This window comes from Myotis myotis, unplaced genomic scaffold (assembly GCF_014108235.1).
Source record: "Myotis myotis isolate mMyoMyo1 unplaced genomic scaffold, mMyoMyo1.p scaffold_m19_p_13, whole genome shotgun sequence".
NCBI lineage: Eukaryota > Metazoa > Chordata > Mammalia > Chiroptera > Vespertilionidae > Myotis > Myotis myotis.
In genome coordinates, this window is record NW_023416317.1 from 13,001,646 (window position 1) to 13,017,027 (window position 15,382).

General features: G+C 38.1%; 1 protein-coding gene across 9 annotated transcripts in view; it reads left to right on the forward strand.

Moving 5' to 3' along the window:
- Nucleotides 1-15,382, forward strand: part of CFAP20DC (CFAP20 domain containing) — a 236,786-nt gene that overhangs the window by 185,966 nt on the left and 35,438 nt on the right. For all 9 annotated transcript variants that reach the window (XM_036331721.1, XM_036331722.1, XM_036331723.1 and 6 more), the window contains one exon: nt 1,177-1,238. In XM_036331721.1, the coding sequence (XP_036187614.1) occupies nt 1,177-1,238 (62 nt within the window). The remainder of the gene's footprint in view (nt 1-1,176; nt 1,239-15,382) is intronic.

Genomic DNA, 15,382 nt, shown 5'->3' on the forward strand with positions numbered 1-15,382 from the left:
AGTACATTTACATTCATGGTACATCACAGAGAGGCAGGCTAAGTGAGTGTGATCATCATACAGGGTGTTCAATTTAAATTAAAGGAACACTTCCAAGACATTATTTATAGAGGAAGACAGTTTACTCTAAAGAATTCCCATCATGCATATCATTAATATTTTAGGATCTATTAAAATAAGCAATATGTGCTCTCCATGTTCAGGCACCATGGCCACACTTTTTCTTGGTTGGTGTTAGTGCCATGGGGTCACATTATGGGTAAGAAAACATTAATGCCAGCCCCACTGGGTAAGGAACTAACTGAAGCCCTTTGAATGCAATTCAAAAATGTATACCAAATTCCAACTCATAATAAAATGAGAACATTAAAAATTATTTTCATATTATGATTGCATGGTGGTTAGTCACATTGGAAAATACTTGGAGCTAATGCTGAAAAACAGAATTTGTGTCAGGTCTAATAGAATTTTCTCCTTTTATAGAACAGATGAAAAACACCAAGTTCCAATGGAGGCAAGTTAAGGCTTGCATGGGATGTGGTGGTTTAGCTGTGTTTTGAAATAGTAACTTAAAGGTTTCTTGTGGAGGGAAAACTTGATAGTTCACATTTTTGTTGGGTATTGGCATCACATTTTTTCAGCCCTTTGATAAATGCCTGAGGTTTTATTGCACACTTGGGGGAAATTACAACCCTAACCCAAGATCCACATGTGTAATTCCATTAATGAAAACGGATATTCTCCTTGCAAACTTACTAACAATGAGATAGAAATATATATAATCTACATCCCCCTGGCTCTGAGTTATTGCCTGTACTTGCTATGCAGCATTAGTGCAACAAGATATCTTGTTTGGTTTTGCTGTATCTGGAAATATCAACCAATGTTAATAGCACAAAATTCCGAAAGGAGAAGGATCCACCATGAACTTTGATTGCACCATGGATGCTATCTAGCCCACTGACTGGCCATTAAAATGACCTGTTTCCTCATATGCATCACCTTGTTATTAGCTTGATCTCCCAAACAGCCTTCAACTCTTCTTTAAAATAAGCCAGCCACTTCTTGCAGATTGTTTCTGGGAGGAAAATTACAGTGATGAGAGTGACCGTGAAAGTATATGTCAAGAGTATGATACTGATTAGTTTTTACTCACAAATGGTTTGTCTCTTACAGCCTGTCAACCAGGGCCGGCACTATCAGAAAGAAATGAATCCACCTTCTCCTTCTAACCCCCGGTAAGAATCATTACTAATCTAAATTCCTTGTTTAAAGATTAGTTAGATTATGCATTTTTCTTGGTTTCATGAAATTGGTTTTCAAAACAGCCAAAGGACTTTCCAAAGTTCTTTTTTTTTTTTTTTAGAAGTCTTTCCGAAGTTCTTTTTTTTTAAAGAAAGGTCAGTCTACTTTTCTTATCTAGACTGTAGTGTGTTGGCTAACAGCCTACCTAGGTTTAAGTAGCACTCCGACCTTTTACTAGCTGTGGGACACAGAGCTAGTCATTGAACTCAAATTCAGGCATCATAATCTCATAGTGTTTTGGGGAGGATCAAATGAATTAATACATGAAAAGTTATTAGCACAGTTCCTGGCAAACTCTTTTAAGTATTAATTTAGTCATTGTTACTCTACTTGCTTAGATACTTCAATTTAATAGATATTTGATATTTAGTACATTTTAAGCATAAATCTTTTTTATGTTGCTTGGTACCTTTAAATTTATCAAAATAGCTTATACAAGTATAAATAGTGATTCACTTTTTTTATTTCAAATTTTCATAATCTCAAAATTTCATTATTTTTAAAATGTCATTGGCATATGAGTCATTTATCAATATAAAGAAATCTCATTATTTCAGACTCATTAGGGACAAGGAAATCTGAATTTCAGTTTTGAAATATATGTAGTATCATATGGCTTTCTAATAAATAGCTAAATAAGGTAGTTTATCTGCATAAACCAGTATCAACTTATTGTTATTTATTGTATACTAGGAATTTATTAAAATCAATCTATCTTGAGCTGCACACACAAGGTCTTAGTTATTGTAATGCATCTCATTATCCAAATGCACCTCATTATCAAGCTCTTTCACCTGTACTGTGGTTGGTCCCACTGAGTGAGCCAGATACCAGCGACGCATCACAGCTCTGGCTCCGGAGAGTGATCTCTGTTACAGTGTCTGAACTAGACTCATCGGTTACACGTATCAAAAACAACTTAGCTAGTATTAAAAGAGAGAGACAGATAGATAGCTAGTAGGGATTTGTTAAATAAGAATATAGGCTATATCCTCAGACCAAGGGCAACCAGGCCTTAGGAGGGACTGAAACTTGATCCCAGGGTCTGCTTCACTCTTCTCTCTGCGCACCAGCTTTCTCTGCTTCCAGTCACATGGCTGGCTGACAGCTCTGGAGTTTACATATTACACATACATGCTGAGGCTGGCAGGCTATGCCTGAATCCAGTTCCTACTTCAGGAAGGAGAATGTAATTGACATAGCTTGCGCCAAGTAACCACTGGTCTAATCAGCAATGAACAGCAAATCGAAGCCATGTGAAAGCCAGGAGACCACCTACACAGTTCACAGCACTTTTAACAGGGCCTAGACTATCCATGACATGGGTAGAGTAAATAGACTTTGTTAGTGCCCTCGTCTAAGTATTCCTGGTCTGTACACTTGATCTGTCACTATCATAACTAAATATAATAGTAGTTTCAAAAGTGAGATTGTAGTTTTAGTATATGTAAACGGTATATGTTTAGTATATGTTAACATCATTAGAATCAGTTTATCTCTTGATATGTGAATATGTCCCTTGTAATCATGTAGCTCATCTAGATTTGACTAACAAACTCTTTTTCTATATATGAGTAAACTTTCAAGGTAATTGGAACTCCAACTTTGGTCCAAATTCAGAATTTGTAGTCTGAACAAGTGATAGTGATAATAAGATATGTTAAAAGGTAGAAAACTTTTGTTTCAATAAAAGGGGAAAAGGACCCTAATTCTCATCCTCATTCTGCTACTAACACAGTAAATTATCTTAGACAAGCCTCTCAGTCTATTCAGACCTCACCTAATAATGTGAGCACCCTCATGCATCACAGAAAGGATCTGAGTTACATGCTCTCCAGAGTCATCCCCAGCTTGAGATTCTGGGACTTTGATGAGACTCATAGATTTTTCCATAGGAAAACCAGTCCCACTATTGAAGAGAACCCTTTATAGAAAATATTCTTCATAATATTGGGTAAATTAATTAATGTTTAGATGTGGTAGTCTGTGACTTTAAATATCTCATTTAAAATTCAATTCTCAAAGATAGAATATAAGAAAATTTACTAATTAAACAGTATATTTATTTAACCAATTAAATGTCCATTCATCTAGGAAAAAATAATTTAGATTTTTACATAATAAAATTAAAAACCAAATTCTAAAGGAAAAAATAAAATCCAATTAATCCCATTTGCCAGCAGGTTATCCACCAGTTTTCTGGAACGTTATTATATAGCTGTTCAGGAAACCTGAAGATTACATGGCTTGGCTCTTGGCTCATAACTTCAGCAGCTTGGAGAAGTGGCAGAAAGACATTATTGGGCCATAAATGAAAAAGATGATAAAATTGTGAGGGTAGCAGAGATCATCATATAAAATGGGATAAAAGAATTCACTTATACTCATTGGGCAATGTTTGACACTGGATAGAGACATAAAGCTAATTGTTTCTGGAATGTTTATAATCTAGGAATTAAAATACTCATGGTTCACCTCACCATAATCCCTTGCTTCTCTAGATTTTCAACAAAGCCCCTTGTATTGATAGGCATGGGTGTGATATTTCCCCCTGTATTTTCCTAACAGACTGACTGATAGTTAGGCAGCACCTCAAATGCTGGGGCCCTTGCCTCCAGTGTCCACCTGCATTGCCTCTTGGGGCGCTGACAGCCTCAATGACAAGGTGCAGAAGTGGCTAACAATCTAACACAATTTAGAGGAGTGTTGGGTAGGAGGAAACAATTTCACAGTTCACTCATGTTGAGAAGTGTTTTCTAGCATGTGAACTTGCTGCCAAATGGAAGAAAATGGATGCTGTTTGCAGCCTTAAGTCATTTATTTTCAAATTCCTCCTCTTGGTTTGTGGGGTTCAGAGCTGTCCCTTAGGCACATCTATGTATGTGTTTGTGTAGAGTCTTCAGAATGGCTCAAGATATTTTTGCTCAGAAATGGGTTTTGTAAAATAAGCTGTGATTACTTTCTAGAAGTCTGTTTACGTGGATGGAGTCGATAACCAATCTTTCAAATGATGATTATACTTGCTATTTTTACTCATTGGAAAATTAGAAGGGAAGGGGGAAGATAGTCTAAGGCTCTGTAAGGCTCTAAATGTTTATGGAAATAAACAATACAGAAGATAATTCTGGAATGCCCAGTAATAAAGGGCATGGTTTTCTCAAGTGTTTGCTTTATGATTTATCATCTTCTGTATTTTTAAATATCAGTGCAGATTGTGTTAGGGCTTGAATCCTTTGCGGCTTTGCCACATGTTTTGTGATATAAACATACTTATAACTATAATTATCTGATAAACTCCTGCAGACTTTGACAAATGATTAATAGCCGCTGACCTCAGTTCCCACTGGCTCAGCTGGCCCGACCGAGGCAAGCTGGCCTGTCGTGGTAACTACCAGCCTGCTCTGGGCTGATCACAGTGATTTTATCTTTCTTTTCTCGCCAATTGTCAGGACACAGCCTGATGGGCTTCTCTACAGCTTACGTTTCTGTCCCGCCAGTACAAATGAGAGAAAGGTATAAATGAAATGAAATACAGAAATTGCATGTCCTGCTTCTCTTCAAATGCTTACATTTGGGTCATCTTAAAAAATTTTTAAGAAATATTTCTCCTTTCGGACCAAAGCACAAGGACTAATTTCCTGATTAATTGTGATAGATAGAGAGATAGATAGATAGATAGATATAAATAGATAGATGTAGCTAGATAGATATAGATATAGATAGATGGATATAGATAGGTAGGTAGGTAGATGTGGATAGATAGATGATAGGTAGCTGATAGATAGATAGATAGATAGATAGATAGATAGATAGATAGATAGGTAATCCAAGCCTGTGGAGCTTGTGCCTCTTAAACTCAAGTGATTCTATGCCCCTCCTCCTCCCAGAGGTCTGCAGTCCACTGGTCCAACCTTTTCAACAGGCTTTATAAACACCAGGTACAAAGAGGCTCAGCTGGGCCCCTTTCTTCCCCAGGTGAAGTACTAAGTTCAGTTTATAACATTCACCTCCATTCTACCTGAGGGGGATGGGGTGGGGGGCTGCAGGCATGACATGAACCTGAGGAGAGGAAGACCATCATGAGGGTTACGTGGCCGCAGCCAGTCGCATCTGTGGACTCGCCACCTCATCCTTCATTTAGTAAATGCAGAATAGCTTCCCTGTTTAAACAAGGAACCTCTACAGCACAAAATGATTCAAAGTGTTTCCGTTCATACCTTTAGCAACATTCAGTGTTTTTTAAGCACCTACTATGTGCAGAGCATCGTGGAGAGATGGCTTTAGTGTGCCTTCAGGGAGCTCTCAGCCTCCCATTGCAGACCAGTCCTCCCTGCGTGTCATCAAGGCAGTGAGTGTGTGAATGTCTCAGGAAAGGTGCCGGGGGCCCGGGTGCAGCCTTTCCAAACCTCTCCCCCTCACACACTCTGCTTTTGTTAGCAGTTAGTTTTACTTCTTCCTCATACATAATTCTTTTGTTTCTCTTATTAATGAAAAACATTACATTTTGAAACTGATTAAGGTTAAAACATAATTTTTCACTCAAGCAATATATTATGTTTCCAGAGTTTACAGCTCCATATTTCACTGTTCGTTGCCGCATAAAAACCCACTCAGTATAATAAATACCGTATAAGTCACACATCCAGCCTATTTCAAATGACTTGAAAGAGAAAAGGCAAACAACTTCTAGCTGATTTGATTGAATTAACACTAACATTATTGTTCTATTGACTTTTTCTTGTCCATTGATTCTTAAAAGCCTTTTGCTCCCTTGCCATTGATTAAGACAAATTAGATGCAATTCGGTGCTTCGGACAAGAAAGTGGTGTTGGGTGTTGGGTGTATGCGTGGGAAATACGTGTGTGTGCTGAAACAAGACTGGTTAGAGCTTAACAGTTGTGACCTTGGTTTTATGATGTGTGAACTCCTGGATCAGTAACAAGTGAAGCCAAATGGTGATTTGTAGATGATGTGCTTTATCTCTTACTTAAAATGAAAGGATGCTGTCTAGAATTTTACATACTCTCATATTTTTCAGTTCTTCATACCCTTTATTTGCAGAGTTTATAGACTAACAAGCAACAGGATCAAAGCAAGAAATGAGGGGAGAGTAAAATACCTTCTATTGATTTGCTAGCAAACAATTGCTAGAAAACATTTTTAAACAGCAAAATCATTTGTATTTTCAAAATAGCAAAGAATAAGAAGGCTGAGATCTAGCCTGACCTGAGGGCAGTCAGCACCATGATAAAAACAAAGGTCTCAGCTTAAATAAAACCATAGGGGGACTTCCGTTAAGCGGTGGTTTATGCTAATCAGCCCTGTCTTTTAAGTGGGTAAAATCATCCCTAAACTACTGGATGATGTCTTTCTCCTTTTTTCTTCCTCTTTTTAAAATAATATCTTTTTCTTTTCACCTAGTGGTTAGAGGTGGCGGGTGACAATCTATTTACTGCCCAGTAGCATTAGAAGAAAATTCTGTTATGGTCAATGTTTTAACTTGGTGAAGGGTACAATTACTTTGTATTTTACCATTTTCCCTCTTCCCTCTTTAACAGCACTTTTACTGAAACCTGAAATTGCCTTCATGTCAGAAATACTATTAACTCACATTAAGAGTCCAGAGAACTTTTAGTTTCTCCTGCTGGGATAATGGAAGAAATGGGAAACATGCAGGAACAGCCACCCATGTGACATTCTCTAAATTTACTTGTGATTTTCTAAATTTCAGTGCTAGCAAAAAAGAAAGATGCAGCAAGGCGTGCAGTAAATGAAGATATTATGTATTAGAGAAGGAATGAATCTGTCATTTTGACGAATTGTGAGGCGAAGAGCAGATTAACAGATTACTCATAGTCAGAAGGCAGCTCGGTGTGAAAAATGTGCAGGAAGATAAGTGTGGGTTTGTGCTGATTTAATGATATTTTTAAACCACAATAACATTCTGGTAGTATAATATATAATAAAGCACTTTGCTTGCATTTTTAAATAATCAACATATTTTCAGTTTGACCTTAAAAACATTTTGGACCATTCTCTATTAAAATATGTAGCTTTAAAATTAGAAAAAAAGTACCATCTAGATATCACAGCAATGACCTTATAGGAAATATCACTGGCTTTTAAAATCAGTTTTTTCCTAAAATAGCATTTGTAATACAAACTTTTACTGTGTTTTAAGCACACTAATACCACATTTACTTTTTCTTTGGGCATTTAAATCACTTACAAGAAGAAATCATTATCTTCTAACATTTCCAGGGAAACGCTTCATAGATAGTATTGATTTGTCTTCATATTTTCATTGTAGGTTTTTAGTTTTGTAGTTGAGATCATGGAGTACTTATGAATAACAGCTATATTTTCCCACAGATAGTGGATAAATGTAGTTCAAATTTGAATTGAGTACTCTGAGACAGAGCAAGAAATAAGGTGAATTATTTTGTTATTGCCAACATTATTAGAAAGCAAAAGTTTTTTAAGAGGTTTACATTTTTCTATAAATAAAATTGGGATTTGAATAATACAGTTTTAGTTAATTTCACAATGATGGAGTGGCATTGCCAAGAATTTTCAGAATAAAATTTTTATAATGTATGTAAATGGATTTTTTTCTATATGTTAATATTCAAAACCTGGTATATGGCTTGAGCTGTTTCACATTATCTTCTCTGTAGCTCACCAATGATGGCTTTACATAATTAGGTACAATGAAACTTGTAAAGGAGTAAAATAGTACATTCTCTGTCTAAACACTTGTATGTAACCCAAGTGCAAATAAGTACACTAATATGGCATGCCCAGGGCTTGAATCACAGACATGATTATGGTTCAAATTGTGTTTTACGTATATAGTGAGGAATTCAGCACATTTTGTACATTTTCTCTCTCCTAATGTATTAACACTCTCAACTTGGAGTAAGTAAACAAGCTAATGTAAAGAAGTAGTCATATTCTTTTGGTAGAAATTCTGAAATGTGTATAGTAAATGTTGTATGTTTTCTGGCTTCCTTGCATAGTTATTGTCTGCAGTAGTTATTAACATGATTTGCCAAATATTCTTTTTTTTTTTTTTTTTATTAGTTAAGGTATTACAAATGTGTCCTCATCCCCCCCATTAACCCCCAACCTCCCCCACACACACACTCATGCTCCCATCCCCCTGTTGTCCATGTCCATTGGTATGGCTTATATACATGTATACAAGTCCTTCGGTTGATCTCTTCCCCTTACCCCCGCCCTCCCCTACTTTCCTTCTGGGGATTGATAGCCTGATTGCTGTTTCTCAGTCTTTGAGTCTGTCCCTTTTCATCAGTCTATGTTGTTCTCTATAATCCACAAATGAGTGAGATCATGTGGTATTTATCTTTCTCTGACTGGCTTATTTCACTTAGCATAATGGTCTCCAGTTCCATCCATGCTGTTGCAAAAGGCAAGAGTTCCTTTTTTTTTACCGCAGCATAGTATTCCATTGTGTATATGTACCACACTTTTCTAATCCACTCATCTGCTGATGGGCACTTAGGCTGTTTCCAAATCTTAGCTATGGTGAATTGTGCTGCTATGAACATAGGGGTGCATATATCCTTTCTGATTGGCGATTCTGGTTTCTTGGGATATATTCCTAGTAGTGGGATCACTGGGTCAAATGGGAGTTCCATTTTTAGTCTTCTGAGGTAGCTCCATACTGTTCTCCACAGTGGCTGCACCAGTCTGCATTCCCACCAGCAGTGCAGAAGGGTTCCTTTTTCTCCACATCCTCTCCAACACTTGTTGTTTGTTGATTTGTTGATGATAGCCATTCTGACAGGTGTGAGATGATAACGCATTGTCGTTTTGATTTGCATCTCTCGTATAATTAGTGACTTTGAGAAGGTTTTCATATGTCTTTCGGCCTTCTGTATGTCCTCTTTCGAAAAGTGTCTATCTAGGTCAGTTGCCCATTTTTTTATTGGATTGTTTATCTTCCTTTTGTTAAGTTTCATGAGATCCCTGTAAATGTTGGAAATTAAACCCTTATCGGTGGTATCATTGGCAAATATGTTCTCCCATGTAGTGGGTCTTCTTGTTGTTTTGTTGATGGTTTCCTTTGCTGTGCAAAAGCTTTTTATTTTGATGTAGTCCCATTTGTTTATTTTCTCTTTAGTTTCCATTGCCCTAGGAGCATTATCAGAGAAGAAATTTCTTCGGCATATGTTTGCGATTTCGCTGCCTGTGGATTCCTCTAGTATTTTTATGGTTTCCCGTCTTACGTTTAAGTCTTTTATCCATTTTGAGTTTATTTTTGTGTATGGTGTGAGTTGGTGATCTAGTTTCATCCTTTTGCATGTATCTGTCCAATTTTCCCAACACCATTTATTGAAAAGACTGTCTTGACTCCATTGTATGTTCTTGCCTCCTTTGTCGAATATTAATTGGGCATAGTGGTTTGGGTTGATTTCTGGGGTGTCTATTCGATTCCATTGATCTATATGTCTGTTCTTGTGCCAGTACCAAGCTGTTTTAAGAACAGTGGCTTTGTAATACAGTTTGATATCTGGTATTGAGATCCCACCTACTTTGTTCTTTCTGAGGATTGTTGCAGCTATTCGGGGTCTTTTTTTATTCCAGATGAATTTTTGGAACGTTCGTTCTAGATCTGTGAAATATGCTGTTGGTAATTTAATGGGGATTGCATTGAATCTATAAATTGCTTTGGGTAGTATGGACATTTTGATGATGTTGATTCTACCAATCCATGAACACGGTATATTCTTCCATCTGTTTATGTCTTCCTCTATCTCTTTTTTCAGTGTCCTGTAGTTTTCAGCATATAAGTCTTTTACCTCCTTAGTTAAGTTTATTCCTAGGTATTTTAATTTTTTTGGTGCAATGGTAAATGGGATTGCTTCTGTAGTTTCACTTTCTGTAAGTTCACTATTGGTGTAAAGAAATGCCATGGATTTCTTAGCATTAATTTTGTATCCTGCTACATTGCCGAATTCATTTATTAAGTCTAATAATTTTTTGATGGAGTCTTTAGGGTTCTGTATGTACAGTATCATGTCATCTGCAAATAAGGACAGTTTTACTTCTTCTTTTCCAATCTGGATGCCTTTTATTTCTTCTTCGTGTCTGATCGCAATGGCTAGTACTTCCAGTACTATGTTGAACAGGAGTGGTGAGAGGGGGCATCCCTGTCTTGTTCCTGTTTTTAGGGGGAATGGTTTTAGTTTTTGCCCATTGATTATGATGTTGGCTGTGGGTTTGTCATATATGGCTTTTATTATGTTGAGGTATGATCCCTCAATTCCTATCTTGCTGAGAGTTTTTATCAAGAAAGGGTGTTGGATTTTGTCAAATGCTTTTTCCGCATCAATTGATATGACTATGTGGTTTTTCTCTCTCAATTTGTTTATGTGATGTATCACATTTATTGATTTGCGGATATTGTACCATCCTTGCATCCCTGGGATAAATCCTACTTGGTCATGGTGTATGATCTTTTTGATGTACTGCTGGATCCGATTTGCTAGGATTTTGTTGAGGATTTTGGCATCTATGTTCATGAGGGATATTGGCCTGTAATTCTCTTTCATTGTATTGTCTTTATCTGGTTTTGGGATTAGGGTGATGTTGGCTTCATAGAATGAGCTGGGAAGTGCTCCTTCCTCTTGGATCTTTTGACATAGTCTGAGGAGGATAGGTTTTAGTTCTTCCTTGAATGTTTGGTAAAACTCCCCTGTGAAGCCATCTGGCCCCGGGCTTTTGTTTGCTGGAAGCTTTTTGATTACTGCTTCGATTTCCTCCATAGTTATTGGCCTATTGAGATTTTTAGATTCTTCCTGGTTAAGTTTTGGAAGGTTGTATTTATCTAGGAACATGTCCATTTCCTCCAGGTTGTCTAGTGTGTTGGAGTAGAGTTGTTCATAGTATTTTCTAACAATCCTTTGTATTTCTATGGGGTCTGTTGTTATTTCTCCTCTTTCATTTCTGATTTTGTTTATTTGGATCCTCTCTCTTTGTTTCTTGGTGAGCCTGGCTAGAGGTGTATCAATCTTGTTTATCCTTTCAAAGAACCAGCTCTTGGTTTTGTTGATCTTTTGTATTGTTTTTTTGGTCTCTATGTCATTTATCTCCGCTCTGATCTTTGTTATTTCCTTCCTTCTGCTTACAGTGGGCTTTTTTTGTTGCTCTCTTTCTAATTCTTCGAGTTGTAGAGTTAGGTCATTTATTCTCATTGTTTCTTGTTTCTTGCAGTAGGCTTGTAGAGCTATGAACTTCCCTCTCAAGACTGCTTTTGCTGTGTCCCATAGGTTTTGGATTGTTGTGTTTTCATTGTCATTTGTTGCCATGATGTTTTTTATTTCTTCTTTGATCTCACTGGTGACCCAGTCGTTGTTTAATAGCATGCTATTTAGTCTCCATGTGTTTGATTTTTTTGGATTGTTTTTGTTGTAGTTGATTTCCAGTTTTATGCCTTTGTGATCTGAGAAGATACTTGATATGATTTCAATTTTCTTGAATTTGAAGAGACTTTGTCTGTGACCCAATATATGGTCTATCTTTGAAGATGACAAATGTGCACCCGAGGAGAATGTATATTCTGTGACTTTGGGGTGAAATGTTCTGAAGATGTCAATTAATTCCATCTGATCTAGTGAGTCATTTAGGATTGATGTTTCTTTGCTGAGTTTCTGTTTAGAGGATTTGTCCAGTGGAGATAATGGGGTGTTAAGATCCCCTACTATGATTGTATTGCTGTCAATCTCTCCCTTGATCTTCTCCAGAAGATTTCTTACGTATTTGGGTGCTCCTATATTGGGTGCATATATATTTACCAGAGTTATTTCTTCTTGTTGGACTGCTCCCTTTAGTATTATGAAGTGGCCTTCTTGATCTCTTTTTATGTCCTTCACTTTGAGATCTAATTTGTCAGATATAAGTATTGCTACCCCGGCTTTTTTTTCACTTCCATTGGCCTGAAAAACCTTTTTCCATCCCTTCACCATCAGTCTGTTTGCGTCTTTTTTTGTGAGGTGGGTTTCCTGTAGACAGCAGATATATGGGTCATGTTTCCTTATCCACTCATTTACCCTATGCCTTTTGACTGGGGAATTTAATCCATTTACATTTAAAGTTATTATTGATAGAAATGTGTTAGTCGCCATTTTTGTTCTTTACCGCTGCGTTCCTTCTTTGTTTCCTGTTTTTTCTATTTACAGCAGACCCTGTAGCATTTCTTGCATTGCTGGTTTGGTTGTAATAAACTCCTGTAGACCGTTTTTGTCTGTGAAGCTCCTGATTTGACCCTCAATTTTGATTGATAGCCTCGCTGGGTATAGTATTCTTGGATTCAGACCCTTCCTTTGCATGACTTTGTATATTTCATTCCATTCCCTTCTTGCCTGATGTGTTTCTGTTGAGAAATCGGTCGCTAGTCTAATGGGGGATCCTTTGTAGGTAACTTTCTGTCTCTCTCTGGCTGCTTTTAAGATTCTTGCTTTGTCGTTGGTGTTTGCCAATTTAATTATTATGTGCCTTGGTTTCGGTCTTTTCGGGTTCATTTTGTTTGGGACTCTGTGAGCTTCTTGGATTTGTGTGAGTTTTTTCCTCCCTATATCCGGGAAATTTTCTGTTACTATTTTTTCAAACAGGTTTTCTATTCCTTGCTCAGTTTCCTCTCCTTCTGGCACCCCTATTATTCGGATGTTGTTTCGTTTAGCATTGTCCCAGAGTTCTCTTAGGCTCTCCTCCTGCTTTTTAATTTTTTTTTCTAGAAGCTGTTCTGTTTGGGTATTTTTTTCTACCTTGTCTTCTAGCTCACTGATGCGGTCCTCTGCTTCTTCTAGTCTACTGTTGATGCTTTCTATTGAGTTCTTTATGGCAGTGATGTCGTTTTTCATTTCTTCTTGGTTTCTCTTCATTTCCTCTTGGTTCTTCTTCATTTCCTCTTGGTTCCTACACATATTGTTGAATTGGTCTTCCATTTTTTTCATCCACCTTATGACCATTACTCTGAATTCTTTCTCTGACAGGTTGCTTGCCTCCATTGCCTCCATTTCGTTTACTTCCTTTTCTGATGATGCCTGTTTTTCTCTCATATTTGGGTTGGTTCTTTGTTTCACCATGATTTCTCTTCTCAAGGTGTTTGGTTATGTAGTTCTCTCTCTGCTGCGCTGATTCAAAGGCACAAAATACAACACAACAAGGCACAACGTACAAGGCAACAAACTAAATGCATTCACGATATTAATAACCCCAAATAAAGGTGACCCCCCGAGCGAAGAGAATTAGGGGATATAGAAGAAAAAAGAGAAAAAGATTAAAGAGAAAAATAAAAAACAAAAAGGAGTGCCGAAATGAGATTGGGAAAAGGGAGAGAAGAAAAAAAACAAAAGTATAAAAAAAAAAAAAAAAGTTAGAGAATGAAATAGAGGTGGGGAAGAGGCTATTTGTATGGGGAGAGCGAGGGATTGGAAATTAGATATATAAGTAGAGTGAAATTTAGACAGTGGTTAGAAAGAAGGAATAGGTAAAATCCAAAGCAGGAATAGGGTAAGAGAAACAGGACAACAAAAGGGGAAAAGTGAGGAAGAGAGTTTTGGCTTAAGGGTAAATGTGAGCTAGAGAGAAATGATGCTAAAGGAACGATGAAAATAGTGTGTATAACACTAATCCCAAAATAAAATAAAGAAAAATTAAAAAAATAATAAAAAATAAAATGACACTTGAAATAATGGTAAAAGGATAGCAATAATACTGGTTAAAACAATGTAGTAATTAAAAAGGTAAAATCAAGTGATGAAAAAAATAAAAAAATAAAATAAAGTAAAATAAAATAGGTTCTTAATGAAATGGTGAAAAAAGAATTTAAAAAAAATATATATATATATATAAAAATATTCGGAAGTGAAGGTGCTTCAGATCTTCCACTCTTCTTTTTGGCACGCCTCAGTCCTGCCAGGCATTCAGGGGAGTGTTGAACTTCCCTGCGATACACTGTCCCTCCGTGCGGTAAACCACAGACCTGATTTTAAGGCAGCTTGTATTTGTTTACCAGACTGCCTTTATTTGTGATCGTAGAAGAGACAGTTCGTGGCTCTGCCTCTGGGTGGCAGTGTGTCTGGATTGACCTCCGAGGCTATAAGTCCTCTCTATCAGTAGGGTTTTTTTTTTTTTTCCTCTATGGTATTGGGAACTGATTCAGGAAAGACCACTGCCCAGAGCTGGTTCCTTGCCACTGCCCACTGTTTCCCAGGCTCCCCAAAAAGAACTTTCCCCTACAGGCTCTGTGAATGACCCCAACTGGGGAATCCCATGCACTGGGTTTAATAATCAAATGCACGGATCTAAGGGGAACTGTAACAAGAGCCTGATAGTTGTGCGAATTCGCAAGCCTCCACCTTCCAGGTCTGCGCACAGTCTCCGCGCGCAGTCTCCGCGCGCTCACTCGCCCCTGGCACCAAGCAGCCAGCAGATTGGCAAAGTCCAAGGCTGCTCCCTTACATCCAGTCCAGCTATGGGCTCATTTTTCACGTGCCCTTCTGCCAGCAGCCCTGTGGGGCCCCTTCCCCACTCGCGGGTCACGCTGGTCCCAACGGCTGCAGACTCTGTGGGGCGCAGATTCCGCCCCGTGCGCGCGCGAGCTCGGTCCTCCCTCCAACCCGAACTTCAAACCGCACCTTTAGGGGATGTCCAACCTTTCCGTGAGAAGAAGCAGTGCTCGTCTGAGTTCAGGCAGTGACACTGCTTGAGATCCCTTGTTTCCAGGGTAGTAGCTGGTCTTTGGATGCCGGCAACAACCACCCAAGATGGCGCAGTCTCCGCTGCTTAGCTGGCGCACCACGAGAGGCTTCAGCCGCAGTCTCCAACCGTCCTTTTTTTCCTGGGGGTTCTCGGTCTTTCCTAGCTGCAGACAGTCTTTCAGCTGAAAATCCTCTGCCTATTCGGGCTGCATGTTACCCGTTTCAGCTGCTCACCCTTATCTGCTCCAGGACAAGGCACAGGACACGTCCGTTTATACCGCCGCCATTTTTCCCTCCTCTTTGCCAAATATTCTAAACTCTCTCAATTCCAAGCACATTGTTGGATTGCT